At 50.0% G+C, this 16111-nt stretch overlaps 1 protein-coding gene across 2 annotated transcripts in view; it reads left to right on the top strand.

Moving 5' to 3' along the window:
• GNB1L (G protein subunit beta 1 like) overlaps nucleotides 1–16111 on the top strand; it is a 50842-nt gene that overhangs the window by 15516 nt on the left and 19215 nt on the right. For both annotated transcript variants that reach the window (XM_079762273.1, XM_079762274.1), the window contains exons 3-5: nucleotides 11668–11801; nucleotides 12269–12394; nucleotides 15446–15608. In XM_079762273.1, the coding sequence (XP_079618399.1) occupies nucleotides 11689–11801; nucleotides 12269–12394; nucleotides 15446–15608 (402 nt within the window). In that variant the 5' untranslated portion in view covers nucleotides 11668–11688. The remainder of the gene's footprint in view (nucleotides 1–11667; nucleotides 11802–12268; nucleotides 12395–15445; nucleotides 15609–16111) is intronic.

Genomic DNA, 16111 nt, shown 5'->3' with positions numbered 1-16111 from the left:
CATCCTTTTGGTGTTTGTGGTGTCTAGTGATAACCCTTCTTTCATTATTATACTTTGTTTCTTCTCTCTTTTTTTGGTTGGCTATCATTTTTATTTATCTTTTTAAAGACCCAGTCTCTGGTTTTGTTGATTTTTCTCTGTCGTATTACTGTTCTCTCTTTCATTTCTACTCTAACCTTATTTCCTTTCTTTGGCTTGCGTTGGGCTTATTTTGCTCCTCTTCTAGTTTCTTAAGGTGGAAGCTAGGTCATAGTTTTCTTCTCTTCTAATGTAGGCACTAGTGATAGGAATTTTTCTATAAATTCTACAAGTTTTGACTTTTTATTTTTTATTCAGATAAATTTTTTTCTAATTTCTCTTAGGACTTCTTGGACCCACTTAAAATAACTCATTGGTTATTTAAAGTGTGTCACTTACTTTCCAAATATTTGGATATTTTCCAGTTATCTTTCTGTTATTAATTTCCAGGTTAATTCCATAATCTAGAGAACATATGTTGTATGCTTTTTGGGTTCTTCATTTTTAAAGGTTTGTTTTATGGCCCAGGATATGGCCTATCTTGATGAATGTTCCACGTGCATTGAGAAGAATGTTTTTCTGTTGGGTGGAGTGTTTTCTTAATGTCACCTAGGTCAAGTACGTAGATAGTATTAGTCAAGGCTCCTGTGTGACTTTCTGGCCACTTGCTCAATAGATTACTAAGGAGCAGTTTACATCTCCAGCTATAATTATGTATTTGTTTATTTCTGCTTTCAGTTCCACCAACTTTTTCTTCATGCATTTTGTTGTTAAATGAATACATATTTAGGACTTATATGTTTTCTTGATGAATTGATGCCTTATGTTTTTATATATCCTTCTTAATCCCTGATGATACTCCTTGCTCTGAGGTCTGTTTTGTCTGATTTTAATATATCCACTCCAACTTTCTTTTATTGTTTGTATATCTCTTTCATTTTTTTACTTTTATCTATGTTTTTAAACTAAAATGGGCTTATTCTAGATAACTTATAGTTGTTTTTTTTATAATAGCTTATAATTGTGGGGTCTTATAATTTACATGTTGAGAGTATTTACATTTATTATAATCATTGATATAGTCTTATTTTGGTTTACCATTTTGTTTTCTCTATTTCCTCTGATTACTTGTTCTTCTCTCCTCTTTTCTTTTTTTAATCCTTACCCGAGGAGTGAGGATATTTTTTTCCATTGATTTTTGTTTGTTTGTTTGTTTTGTTAATCCTCACTTGAGGATGTTTTTCCATTGATTTTTAGGGAGAATGGAAGAGAGAGGGAAAGACAAAGAGAAATATCGACGTGAGAGAAACACATCGATTGGTTGCTTCCTGCACACTCCCTGACCAGGCCCTGGGCCAGGGAGGAGCCTGCAACCAAGGTATGTGCCCTTGACCGGAATCAAACCGGGGACCCTTTGGTCTGCAGGTTGACGCTCTATCCTCTGAGCCAAACTGGCTAGGGCCTTTTCCATTGATTTTTAGAGAGAGTAGAAGGGAGGGGAAAGGGAAAGAGAGAACCATCGATGTGAGAGAGAGATACATCGATTGGTTGTCTCTCACATACACCCTGACTGGGGCCCGGGATATAACCTGCAAACCAGATATGGGGATGGAACCTGAGACCCTTCAGTGCTCAGGCGGACACTCTAACCATTGAGCAATGCCAATCAGTGCTATCCCCTCTTCTGCCTTTTGGATCACTTGGATATTTTCAAATAGTCTGTTTAAATTTTTCTATTGGTCTTGTGGATATACATTTTTTCTATTACATAATATGTTTTAAATGTTTGCTCTAGGGATTATAGTGTATATACTTAACCTTTGACAGTCTTCTTAGGGTTAATTTTTTTTTTTCATTTCAAGCAAAATATAGAAGCCTTACAACCATATGGGTCCCCTTACTCTTTCACCTTCATGTTATTGCTGTTACATTGAAAAACCCACCAGTGTTATAATTTTAACAATATACATGTTCACTTAAGAGGTGAAAACTTGTATTTTATGTTTGCCCAGATATTTACCATTTCTTTTACTCTACTGTCTTGAAATTCCACATTTCTTTCTGATTATCATTTCTTTTGAGCTGTATAACTTCCTTTAGTATATATTTTGGAGCACATCTGCTGGCAAGAAATTCTCTTTGGTTTTTTTCATCTGAGAATATTTTTATTTTGCCTTCATTCACAAAGGACCATATGCTGGATATAAAGTTCTTTTCTTTCATTACTTTAAAGGTGTTCTGCTGTCTTCTGGCTTCCACATTTTCTGATGAGAAATCCACACTCATTTAAATTATTATTTCCTTATGTATAATTTGTTGTTACTGTCAAGATTTTTTTTTATCATTTGTGTTTGAGTGTGGCTTTATCTTGCTTCTTATTCATTTGAGTTCTTGAATCTGTAAATCTTTCTTTTCCCAATTTTGTGAAATTTCAGGCACTATTAAAGTAATTTTTGTACTTCAATCTCTTTCTCTTCTTCTCACACTCCAATAACATGAATGTCAGACCTTTTACTATTATCCCACAAGTCCTGGATGCTGTATTTAATGTAATCTTTTTCTTTTTGACCTTATATTAGATCATTTCTATTGATCAGTCTTCATGTTCATTGACTCTTTCCTTTGCCATCTCCCATTCCATTATTAATTTTTTTGGTTTCAGATATTTTATTATTTAGTTCTGAAATTTCCTTAAAAAAATAATTCTTATATCTCTGCTGAGAACTTTCCTTCCATTAAGTTCAAGTGTATTTACCTTTGCTTCATAGAGCATAATCATGAAAGCTGTTTTAAAATCCTTATCTGATATTTCCAGCATCTGAATCATCAAGGCTGGCATCTGTAACTTGTTTTTTCCCTTGAGAATTGGCGTCATTTTCTGGTTCTTGGAATGTTGAATAATTTTGTATTGTATCCTAGACATATCCTGGATTGAGTATTATGTTGGGTCCTTTGAAGATGTTGGGTTTTGGGTTAGCAGGTAGTCAACCCAGTTAGCTTTGTATCACAAGTTCTGTCTTGCCCTCCATGGACTATGGTGTTCATCTCATTTTAATTTTCAAAGCTTTTGAGATGCTGCTTTGGGTCTGTCCCACACATCAGCCACTTGGGGGTCTGTCTGAGATTTGGGTGGTGGTTTAAATCTTAGTCCACATCTTAAAGCTGGTGCTGCTTTGGGCCTGTCCCAGGCATGTGCAATGTAGGAATGAGCCTGGGACTTTTGTGGCTTCCTTCACAAAATTAAGGGACCCTTTCTTTATCTCTGCCCCTCTTCAGTCCCCCCGCCCTCCTACACACACCCGTTCCACCCACAGTTCATTTCATCCTGGTTCCCCTAGATTACTCAGGCCAGAAAGACAGGGGTTTCTCACAGAGTCACTTCTTCCACGCAGCTCCCTGACTAGGGCCCATCGCTGGGACAGCACCAAGAGAGAAGAGACAAACACACCATCAGGGAGTGATTTCCTCTCACATTCTTTAGACTTCTTTGTACAGAACTTAGGTGTTTTGCATTGTTGTTTTTAAAATTTGTGATTTAAGTTTTTCCCCTTTCACCTAAAATTCATTTAATAAATATGGTTTAAAATTTTTAGTTGCAAGGATCTTTTGGGTTTTATTTTGTTAATCTCTGGTTTAATTGCGCTATAGTTATAGGGTATTGTTTATTATATTTCATATTTATGGAGCTTACCAATGTTTCTTTTTGTTTTTTAATCCTCACTCGAGGATGTTTTTCCATTGATTTTAGAGTCAGTGGAAGAGAGAGAGAAAGACAGAGGGAAGTATCGATGTGAGAGAAACACATCGATTGGTTGCCTCCTGCATGGACCCCTGACCAGGGCCTGGGCCGGGGAGGAGCCTGCAACCAAGGTACATGCCCTTGACTGGAATCAAACCTGGGAACCTTCAACCCTCAGGCTGACGCTTTATTTACTGAGCCAATGTTTGCTTTGTGACACCCAGTATACAATCAGTGGTTTTTAAATATATATATAGTAGAGGCCCGATGCACAAAATTCGTGCAAGGGACTTGGCTCCCCGCTGCCACAGCGGCCGCCTCTGCCTTGGCCCCGCCCCACCCCCATGGTTTCGTCTGGAAGGTTGTCTGGAAGGACGTCCAGTCTAATTAGCATATTACCCTTTTATTATTATAGATTTTTATTGATTTCAGAGAGGACGGAAGAGGGAGAGAGATAGAAACATCAATGATGAGAAAGATATACTGATTGGTTGCCTCCTGCTTGCACCCCGACCAGGGACAGGGATCGAGCTTGCAACCTAGGTATGTGCCCTTGACCAGAATTGAACCTGGGACCCTTTAGTCTGCAGGCCGATGCTCTATTTGAGCCAAACCGGCTAGGGCTACAATCAGTTTTTACACATGTTTATGTGCTTTTGAGAAGAAGGCTTAGTCTCTCATCAGTGTAAATTTCCATATAGATCCACAATATCTTTCCTGTTGAGTCTTCTCTCTCCTTACTTATTATTATCTACTGGACCTGGCTTGTACTAAGAGCCATTAGTGAGTTTTTCTGACTCCTTGCATCTTCCGTAGTTTGGCTTTATATAGGTGGTACCTCTGTTTAGTACATAGGTATTTATAAGTGTCATATATCCATTGTGAATTTCAGCTTTTAGTGTTAGAAAGTGTCTGGCTTTGTCAAATGTAACGCTTTTTGGCTAGAATTCAACTTGGTTGATATCAGTATTTCAATCTCTGCTTTCTTATTGTTTCCATTTGCCTGATATAACTGTCTATCTAATTTTAGCCTTTTGGAATAACTTTAACATTTTGTTTCTTATTGGTTTTTACATTCTGAGTATGAGTTCTTTATCAGATATATTTTTGTGAATGTTTTCTCCCTGTCCCTAGCCTTCTTTTTGTTACTGTCATTTTGTAGCCTGGTTTTTACTTATTTACTGTCTCTTGATGAGAATTGTGATATTGAGCTTCATCCATGTGAGATTGGAGTTTATCCATTTTCAACTTTGTGGAGTATTCTATTGTATGAATGTACCACATTTATCGCATTCTGCACATGATGGCCATTTGGATTGTTTCTAGTTTTTTGTTGTTTTTTTTACTATACACAATACTGCTATAAACACTCTTGTACAAATCTCTTTGTGTGCATGTGTGAGAATTTCTTTAGGATGTTTATCTAAGAATGGGGTTGCTGAGTCATATAGTGTGCAAAATAGTCCCAGATTGTTTTCCAAACAGATTGTGTCAGTTTATGCTCCCTCTAGCTTGGTAAGGGGTTCCAGTTGTCCCACATCTTGGTCAACATTTGACAGACTGTTTAATTTTTTACTAATTTGCTGGAAGTGTAGTTATGTCACATGGCAGTTTTGACAGGCATTTCTAAGATTATTAATTAGGTTAAACATCTTTTCATATGTTTATCAGCCACTTATGTTTCTTGTGAAATATCTGTTCAAATCGTTTGATCATTTTTCTTTTTTGGTGTTTGCTTTTTTAATGGTATTTAAATTTTTTTATTTTCCCCCCATTGGTTTTTTTAGAGAGTGGAAGGGAAGAAGGGTGGGAGGGAGGGAGAGAGAAAGAGAGACAGAAGGGGGAGGGGAAGAAACATCAAAGTGAGAGAGACACATTGATTGGTTGCCTCCTGCATGAGCCCCAACCAGAGCCAGGGATTAAATCTGCAACCCAGGTATGTGCCCTTGATTGGGAATCGAACCCACGACCCTGTGGTGTGCAGACTGGTGCTCTAACTACTGGGAAACACTGGCCAGGGCTTTTTTATGGTATTGATGTGTGTGATTTTTATGCCTCCCCCTCCACTAGTGTGCTTTTATATTGTTAAACCTCCAGAAATGTTACAAGTATAGTATATAATGAATACCTAGGTATCCTTCACCTGTGATCACCAATTGTTAGCATTTTCCCACATTTGCTTTACCACTCTGCCTATATACTTATATGTACATAGAAATAAAGAAATTTTTTTTCTGAAGCATTTGCAACAGATTGCAGACATCATGACATTTCACCTCAAAAATACTATAGCATAGGAATAAGGACAGTCTTCTACATAAAACACCATTATCCTTCCCAAGAAAATTAACAAAATTCCATATTATCTGCAGTCCATATTCAGATTTCCTCAATTGTCCCAAGCAATTTCTCTGTGGGTCCCCTCCTTTTTTAATGTGTGTGTTTTTTTTTTGTTGTTGTTTGTTTGTTTTGTTTTGTTTTGTTTTTTACTTTTAGAGAGAGGAAGGGAGAGGGATAGAGAGATAGAAACCTCTGTGAGAGAGAGGAACATCATCAATTGGCTGCCCCCTACTGGGGATCGAGCCTGCAACCTGGGCATGTGCCCTGACTGGGAATCGAACTGGCGTGTAGGTCCCCCCTTTTTGATCCAGGATCTAATCATGATTCCCATGCTGCATTTGATTGTGATGGTTTAATTTACAAGAGTTGCCCTGCTTTTTGCTTTTGTTGTTTTTCTTGACCGTGACCTTTTGATAAGTCCAAGCTAGTTGTCTAGTCCCATAATCTGGATGTGTCTGCTTGTTTCCTGCACGTTGTTGGCATGGCCGGGCGAGGATGGCGCCACGTCTTCTTGCATCACCTCAGGCGATCAGTGATGTCAGTTTGTTTACTATTGGCAGTGCCAGTTTTGATCAGATGGTGAAGGTGGTGACAGCCAGATGTCTCCATTGTAAAGGAATCTTTTCCTTTTGTGATTAGTTAATAACCAGAAGAGTAATACCTTGGCTCTATGCAAATCACCTGTTTCCCAACAACCTTTTTAACCAGTTGGATCCTTTTTCAAATCTGATTGGTGATTTTTATAGTCTTTTGCTCTCTACTTGTAGTTTTAGCTCCTTCTTTTTCTTTTAAACCATTAAGCATTCTTATTTTAAATATACCTGAATGCTCTGCTCTGGAAGTGTAGTTCTGCTTCCTGTTGTTTCTTATGGCTCTCACTCATGGTGCCATGTTTCCTCATTTATTTTTATTAGTTTTTTTTTCTTTTTAAATATACTTTTATTGATTTCAGAGAGGAAGGGAGAGGGATAGAGAGATAGAAACATCAATGATGAGAGAGAATCATTGATTGGCTGCCTCCTGCACTCCCCCTACTGGGGATCAAGCTGCAGCCCGGGCATGTGCCCTTGACCATAATTGAACCTGGGACGCTTCAGTCCCCAGTTCTGAAGCTCTATCCACTGAGCCAAACCGGCTAGGGCTATTTTTATGAGTTTTGACTATAAGCTTGCATTTTGTAGGGCTGTATCTATGAATTCATTGAGGTCTGAGTTGAAGGTGGGCTCCTTCTGAGAAACTTCACAGACTGGAGTTTTGAGGACCTCCCAAGGTGTGTGAATTAGGGCTGAAACCTGAGGGCTGGCTTTGTCCTGGCACCTCTGGGTGCAGCTTTAGTTCTGTTTCAGTCTAACACTGAGAACATTGCCCGGGGCGGGGGGGGGGGGCGGGAGGGTCTCATCTTTATGGGATGCTCCTTTGACATTACCAACCTTGGGAGTTTGTCTTCCGTGGGCCCAGAGGCCTTGAGAGCACACATTCTAGGTCACTGGTACAGCAAATGCCCTCAGGGCAGGAGCCAGCTGCAGGCTCCACAGACCGCATTAGATTTGACTTTTACTTAGTGTTTGGCCTCTGAAGGTTCCAGACTTTTTGGAAAACAACTTAGTGATGTATTGAAGATTTTGTTTTTTTAAATTTTATCAGCATTTTAATTTGCTTTATTGCAGAGGGGGCCAATCGGGACATTCATACTGCTAGAAAGTGCTGCCTCCCTAGTCTGAGCTGGCTATGGAACGCTCAGGGTCTTAGGGCTGCTAAAGTGGTTCTGTGCCCTTGTCTGCCACTCACGCAGGCGTGGGGCTCCTGTTTGAGCTGCTTCCAGAATGCCATCCTGCCTGTCCTTGCCCTCTCTCTCTCTCTCTCTCTCTCTCACACACACACACACAGTCAGTGAGGCAGGACCCAGTGGGCTGGGGCAATGCCGAGCATCTCTGGGTGGTGGCTCCTCCACATTGGCTCACTTCCGGTGTTCTTTCTTGATTTCCAGGCTTCTTCATGGAACAGTGGTTCTATTGCAATGAAAGGAAAGGGCCCCATGACTGAGTGTAGGGCAGGTGCCCAGGGCAGTCCTACAACCTGTTGGTGGATCAGACCACGGGGTACACAGAGGTATGAACCCCCAGTAGCCCAAGAATGTCAGGTGGGACCTGTGGTCTCTGGGCACCAGCCCCTCCTCTAGCCCCGCTTCCTCTGCCTCTTGAGTTGCATGGGTTCTGCCTGTGATGCAGCCCCCGGGGCTGGGGCAGGTTTCCACCAGCACCCGGTTGGTGGGGTACATGCTCCTGCCTCCACCTTGGGGGGCGTCCTTGAACCCCTGTGGCTGCTGGGCCTGCCCAAGGCATGTGACCTTAGTGGGAGGGGGAGGGCTGGGTTCGGCTCAGCCACCCACTGCTCCCCACGCCCGGGGACAGGCTCCCTTCGCCTCTCCTGGACATAAGCCTGCCAGGCTGTTGCCACTGAGGGGACACAAGGGGACGCTGTCATTGTTCATCTGTGGGCTGAGGGCCTGCAGGGCTTTGGGGGGCATTTATAGCCTCAGTTGGAATGGCTGTCAGAGTTGTGCAAATTGTGTCAGATTGTCTTTCTTTTTAATTTTTAAAAGAATGTGTGTCTCGCTTTGACATCTTGAAGAGCAGGCAGAATCCGAAGTTGTGCTCGGTGGATTAAGTTTCATGTTCCTTTGCCCTCCGGGAGGGAGAGACAAGTGACAGAACAGGGAACGGAGGCAGCGGCGGTGGCCGTATCGCACATCAGCCTTGCGCAAGGGCTGCGGCCTCCGCTCCGGGCCGCTGGTGCCAGGGGAGATAGGATAATGCGATTATTCTCAATTAGATTAATAAAGAATAATTAGATGTCATAAATCAAGTAATCATAGGATATTGTCATGGGAAAAATATGTAGCTAGAATTAATTAGTTTTCAAATAAAGCATTTATTTTAATTGCTTGAAATGATGGAGCCCTTAATTGCCGATGCATCATTTTGGCCTGAGCATTTTGGTTGTTGTAACAACGTGACGGGTTTGTTCCCTGAACTTCTGGGGAAACAATAGAGGAGAACTTGATTTCATCACCTCCGAGCGAGCCTTGTGCTGGGGAGGTTCTGGAAACTCCTTTCTGGCCCCAGGCAGGTGGCGAGTGTGGGCCGGGCTTCAGCTGGCACTGCATGTGTATGTGTGTGTGCATGCATGTGAGCACATGCCTGTGTGTGTCGATAAGCATGTGCATGTATATGTGTAGGTATGCGTGTGTGAGCACCTGTGCGTGTATATGTGAGCATGAACAAGGTGGGAGTGTACCTGTCAGGACTGCACAGTGGGAGCCTGCAAAGGTGGCCTGTTGGACTCTGTGGCTTGGACTGAGTGGTGGGGTGCCTCCCCATCCTGAATTGGGGCTTTTCTGCTGGGTTGAGGTGCTTTAGCAGGCTCTGCATCCTTGGGTTTCTCTGAACCTGGGGCCCAGCAACCCTGTGCCGGTTGCTGACCAGCTGTTCTTATGGGGTAGGCACAGCCCAGACAAGCAGTGGTTTCTGAGGGCCCAACAGCTGTTCCCCGGAACTTGTCCACCAAGCCAGCCTGCCCAAGGTAGCCCTGCGGGGTTCGCAGCCCTGGCCTGGCAGCATCTTAGGCGACTTACCTGCCCCATCCAGAGCAGAGGCCGTGGGTTGCGAGCAGATGGGGTTATGGGCTTGGGTCCCTTTGCTCCTGGCTGGAGGCTGTTCTTGTGTTTGGGAAGAGTCAGTTGGCCTTTAGCCAAAGGTGGGGCAAATGTAGAGAGAGAAAAACAGATACACACTTGGCCATTTGTAAAGCATGTTCCCAGGGAACCCCTCCTTCTCTTTGAAACCCCGTGATCTAGTGGTAGAGCGGCCGGTCAGGGTGACTATCTGCCCTGGGGTCAGAGGCTGGGGCCACCCCTTCCTGGGCCTGGCTCTGTAGTGTCGCTCTGGTCTTTTAGGATCTAGGACCCAGCCCCACTTGGACTTGCTTCATGGTAGCCAGACCTCAGGGGGCCTGGGCGCTGGCAGTGGCCTACCACTGGTCCCTGTGTCCTGGTCCTCCCCACCCCCCTGCACAGCCCCTGGTGGTCTCCAGGCTCTGGTTGCTGCTCACACTCTGCTCTCGGGTGACCTAGAGTCCCCAGCTGCTTCAACAGTGGCATTTCTTAGGTGTTTTCCAGTCAAACTGCTCCTGCTCTCTTCTGAAGCTAGACCAGAAGGAAAGGGCCTGGGAGGCTTTTGAGGAGAGGAGGTGCAGGGCTTGGTGGTTGAGGGCACAGCTGAAGTGGCCTGGACCCGCGCCCACACCTCTCCTGCCTCTGCTGCCCGTGCATATGCCCAGCTTCAGCCTGTAGCCCCTCCTGCGGGCCTCTGTCCTAGGCCTGGAACCCCCTCCAAGGCCTGGCATCAACCTCCTGGCCAAGGCTTCTTCCCGTGGAAGCCTTTCTGTCTGGTTCCTCGGGTGACTGTGGCTGCCATAGTGGTGGGTCCGTGGCTGCTTCCTGCTCTGTGTGCAGGCTGGAGGCGGGTAGGTTGGGGACTGTCTCAGAGCCTCGCATCCTCAGCGCAGCCCGGGCCTGCGGGCAGACAGATGTGTCCCCCGACTGTTGGAGCACGACACTTCTGGTTCTGCCGCCCCCCCCCCCACACACACACACCTATTGAGAGCAGCCACCCCTGCACTGTTGAGTCCCTTGCAGCCTGTGGGACTGAGGTGGCATGAGAGGACACAGGCTCCCAGGGACTCTGCAGGATTGCGTGACTGGGGGAGGCTCAGTGGGGACACTAGGCGGATTCTCCTTTGGGGTGAGTGGGCCCCACAGGCCTTAAACACAGGACCAGTGATCTGAGGAAGGGCCTCCTGGGGAGTGACAAGGTGATTCACACACTGCCCGCCCACCCGCTGCTGCGCCGGCCGCTCTGCGCCTTCTGGCTGCGTGCAGGCCTGAGCCTCAGGATCCTAGGGCCGCTCACGAGGCTGTTCCTTCCCCGGCAGTAAAGGTGCTGCCTCCTTGAAGGATGGCAGCGGCAGTTAGTAGTTGTGGGTGTTCAGGCCCGGGACCCAGTGGGCAGCATTTGCAGCACAGACGCAGGGGAAGTGGTTCCTCTCCGTCTTCTGGGCCTGCTCACTGGCACCCAGGGCCCTCGCGCTCGCTGAATTTTCTGGGAGGGCTGGTTGGGGTGGGCTCCCTGAGGGAGAAACTGGAGTGAGGCCTGGTCAGAAGCAGGACTCAGCCAGACCTGCAGTCAGGGCGACCCCTGCGCAGCCTGGGCGAGGAGGACCTGCCTGGCCTGAGTGGGACGGCGCTACAGTGGCCAGTGGGAGCCAGGCAGCCAGAGGTGTAGCTGGTGTGGACCGGAGTTCCTGGGGACCAGCGGAGGGCTCTGTGCCGGGCCAGTGTGGCTGAAGGAGGCTGTGGCCACTGCTGCGCCCATGTTGGGACTAGGGTGGTTCCACTTGGGTGCAGAGGCCATGGCAGATGGAAGACGGGATGGGCAGCATCCAGGGAGGCCTCCCACTGCCTTTCTGAAGGGGAACAGGTGGGCCACTCACTGCCCTCCCTCGGTCCCCAGGTGGCTGCAGCCCCGCCCAGCATGGCGGCCCCACCAGACCCCCAGTTTGTCCTCCGGGGCACCCAGTCGGCGGTGCATGCGCTGCATTTCTGTGGAGGAGCCCAGGAGCAGGGGCACCAGCTTCTCCTCTCAGGGTGAGTAGCTGCTGCTGGCCCGCCCCCGGGGGCTAGCCCAGGGAGAAGTTTGGGGGGCTAGCAATGAGCCTGGCGCTTGTTTGGGGGTCCTGCTGAGCAGCTCAGGCTGCCTGTCACCCAGGCACACTTTTAGAGCCCACTCGACATACTGTCCCCTTGGGGCTCACCCCTTGGGGGAGGCGGGGACACACGCCCATTCTGTTACAGGTGCCATCCAGTTTGCACTGTCTACGGCAGCCCTCCCTCCCTCTGCTGAGAGGCAGGCTCTGCCTACGGGGCCCTCAGAGGCCCCCTTGGAAGAAGAGCATGTGCCGCTTTACCCTGAGTGCGTGTTCAGAGCTGTCACCTAAACTAAAGGCTCAGGCAGCTGGAACCCTGGTCCACCAGACTGGCCCTGGGGAGCGGGCTGGGCACGGCCACCTCCTCCGACACCTCCTCCCGACCCTGCCCTGCACTCGTCTGAACAGGTCCCTGAGTGGGCTGGTGCACATCTGGAGCCTGCAGACACGGAGGGCGATCGCCACCCTGGACGGGCACGGGGGTCAGTGTGTGATCTGGCTGCAGACACTGCCCCAGGGACACCAGCTCCTCAGGTATGTCTCAGTGGCAGTCCCAAAGGAGCCTAGCCACTCAGGCTGCCCCACCCCAAACAGCAGAATAGGGTGTGACCCCTGCTCTCAGCCCATCCTGAGGCAGTGCGTCTGGGTGTGCTGGGTGCTGTTCTGCTGGTGCTCACTAAGAAGGGCCTAATGAACGTATAGGACGGCTCTGTCCATAGCCCCAGCCGCCAGTGGCTGAGCAGAGCCCGCCTGGCCTGCTGCATCTCCCCAGTGGTGGGAGCTGGGGTCCCGAGGCTGAGCTCGAGGCCTCTTGTGGGAGGAGCCTCGCTTCCCTCCTGCAGGCCCTGGGTGGCCTTATCCTTGGCTGTGCAGCCACCTTCCCGCAAGGTGGCGAAGACGGTTGCCAGGGCAGCACTCAGAGCCTGAGCCTAAATCTCACCAGGCTGGTCAGAGAGAGGCTCCACAGCCCGGTGTGGCCGCCTCCAGGGGCACTGGGAGCACCACCCAGGTGCCCATGTCCGGGCACTCAGGGCTGGCTAATGAGGGCTCAGCAGGAAGTGGCAGGAGCAAGGGCAGTCGGCACTCCCAGTGGAGAGTGGGTTTGCCGAGGCTGTGGCATGCCCAGCTGGGAGTGTCAGAGGGGGCATGAGGGGCTGGGGGCTGGGCAGCGGAGTGGGGAGTGCTTCTGTTCTGGCACTGCCATCGTGGCCGTGTGGAGGTGACAGGCTGGGGACTCCAGGTGAGGGCTGGGCCAGGAGGCAACAGGAAGGGCAGGTGGTGAGACAGCAAGTTGGAAGGGGCTTCCCTGCTTCCCATGGGGTGCGGGAGGGGCAGGGCACAGACCAGGAGTTTGCAGGGAGCTGGGTACCTACTTGGCTGCCAGAGCTGGCCACTGTCTTGGGCCGTGCTGACGTCTGCCCCCGCTCAGGAATTGCTGCCCCAGCCCAGGAATCTACCAAATCAAAGTGCTGGCCTGAACGCTCTGCCCCTACGCTCCAGGCCTGGTCTGTTCTGCTCTGGGCTTCAGCCTGGACATCTGTCTGTGCGCTGTGGAGCCGGTCCCAGAGGATGAGGCCTGCTGGCCTCCACTGGTCTGCAAAGCACTGTTATGCCAGGCTCCTGTGGCTCCCACCACCCTGAAGGTGACTGAGAGGTGTCCTGGAGGGCTGTGGCCCTGGACGTGTAGAGCTCTCACAGTCCTTGTCTCCCTTGCCAGGCTGGCCCAGATGTCACCCGCCCACACTTGGTACACAGGGCCCTCACAGTCTCTGTCTTTCCCTGACAATAGAGTAGGTGTCATGTCTGAACTCCCCACTAAGTCACTTGTACCAGGAGCTGCATTTATAAATGTTCCTGCAGAATTTTCAGCTGAGGTGTAGGCCCTCTGGGCCTCCTGCTCTCTAGGGCCCAGGCACCTTGGGCTGTCTTCTGGGAACCCCTGGCCGTGAGGGCTCGGGCGCCTGACGCCTTGCTCTGAGGCTTCAGGCCACGGAGATCTGGGCCAACGCGGTGTGGTGCGGGGTGGACAGCTCCTGGTGTCACCTGTAAGGATGGCACCTCTTCTTCCAGTCGTGGTGGCCCTGTGGCAGCCCCCCTCCAGGCAGGGGCCTGCGGGTGAGGAGGTCTACAGCGCAGACCGTGCAGGTGCTTGGAATGCGCAGGTGCGTTTATGTTGCACTAGAGGCTGTGCGCCCAGCTGTGTTTGGAAGTCAAGTCTCTCCAAAGTGGCTCTTGAGGAAGGAAAGTGAGCTTTCATGTCGAGGAGAGTCTGGAGGACAGAAAGTGAGGAGCCAGAGGCCCCAGCCCTCACCAGGCTGTGCAAGGGGCTCCAGGGAGCCCAGGGGCAGTTCCACAGACACCCCCAGCCCCATCTACAGGCTCGAGGACACACCTGTGCGGGTGTGTTTCCTGCCTTTCATTGTGAGATGAAGCATACTCACAGAAGAGCGCAGAGAACAAGTTTGCAGACTCTGTCACAGAGTGGACACCTGTGTAAGCGCCCCAGCAGGACCCGGAGCTCTGCAGCCCTGCTCCCTGCCTGTCCCCGGGAGGCAGCCCCTCGTGCCTCACTCGTGTTTACCACCGGAACGTGCATCTCCAAAAGGCAAAGGCTCATTTTGTCTATTTTTTCTGTTATTGTTCTTTACTTAAAAAAGTGGATCACCCAGAGCAGCTTCCGGTGCATCTGACATTTTTCACTCAGCTCTGTCTTCGCGGGGTCCCCCACGGTGCGCGTGGCTGCAGTGCACGGCGCAGGCTTCTCCGGGGGGTGTTGCCTGGATGTGTGCACCCAGGTGACTTCTGTCCTGCTGTGGGTGGAGGTCTGAGGTGTCCACCTGGGCCTGCTGCAGATAAAGTGGAAGAAGGCTCTCGGCCAGGTCTCCTGGGGATCCCGCAAGAACCTTCGAGCACATTGGGCTGCTTGGGAGCACCAGGCTGCACTCGTCCCCGTGCAGTGAGTGCCCCACCCCCACTGCCACCTGGGCCAAGGAGCTGTGGGTGTGGCTGTCCCTGTGTGCGGATCATCTGGGGTGATGGGCGTCAGGCCAGGACAGAATGTGTGCAGCGTTAGCAATTAGGTGGCGGGTGAAGGAGGTGTGGGAGGTCTTCCTGCTGTTCTCACAACTGTTCTGTGAGTTCGAAACAAATTCAGAATAAAAAGCTACTTGAAAACAGGCCTGTCCTTGCTTACGGCATGGCTGCCATCTTGACCGTGAGTCAGATGCCCTCCGTGTGTGAGCATGTCTCTCCTGCGTTAGGCTCTGGCTCGTCCTTGTGTTAAGGACACTGCCACGTCTGTCTCCCTCACAGTCCAGCAGAGCCCAGTGTCAGCCCGTTCCTTAAGAGCGCCGCGTGATTCTTAGTCCCCCAAATGCTCAGGCGTGAATAGCAGTCTGGACACAGACTCCTCTGAACGCCAGGGCTCCCCAGCCGATGCTCTGGTGATAGCCGAGGTGCCCTCTGGCAAGGCCCCTGCCTTCCTTCGGCCTCAGGTTGGCCACAGCACGCCGGCATTTGTCCAGGCGGGACGTGCAGACCGCTCACCTGGGAGGCTCATGGCCTGTCTCTCCTTGGTTTTGGCAGTCAGGGCCGAGACCTGAAGCTGTGCCTGTGGGACCTGGCGGAGGGCAGGAACGCCGTGGTGGACTCCGTGGGCCTGGAGAGCGTGGGCTTCTGCAGGGGCTCCATCCTGGCCCGGGGTCAGCAGCGCTGGATGCTGGCTGTGCCCGGGAGAGGCAGCGACGAGGTGAGCACCAGCCTGCCCAGCCCCTTGTTCACGAGTCACTGGAGACTCAGTTTCCCTACGTGGGCATGGGCATCCTTAGCATTGGGTTGCAGGAACACTGCTCTCCACGGGACCCGGTGAGCTGTGGGAGGTCTGGTCTGTCTGCTGGGTGCAGCTCCAGGGGCCTCGGGATGGGCCTTCGTCTGGTCACCGGGGAGATGTTCCTGGTGGTGAAAGTCAGGAAGGAGGCCCGCAGGGTGACTGGTGGCTCTGGGAGGACCAGGCACCCAGCACGCTGCAGATGGACGAGTGGCAAGGCCGGAGGCCATCAGGAGTCCTGGGGAGACCTCTCAGACAGGTCCTCAGAGGACTTAGGAACAGGCATGTGTGCAGGGAAGTCCCCGGCAGACCAGCAGGAGGTGGTGGAAGGCAGACCAAGGCCCTGGTGAAGTGGCAGTGGGCCTGGGAGCCAGGGCAGCAGGGGAGGGGCAGCCTTTTGGGGAGCAGAACCAGGCCCTGGTGTG

This window comes from Cnephaeus nilssonii, assembly GCF_951640355.1.
Source record: "Cnephaeus nilssonii genome assembly, chromosome: 22".
Classification (NCBI taxonomy): domain Eukaryota; kingdom Metazoa; phylum Chordata; class Mammalia; order Chiroptera; family Vespertilionidae; genus Cnephaeus; species Cnephaeus nilssonii.
Note: the sequence above shows the minus strand (reverse complement) of the source record. Positions and strands in the feature narration are given on the sequence as shown.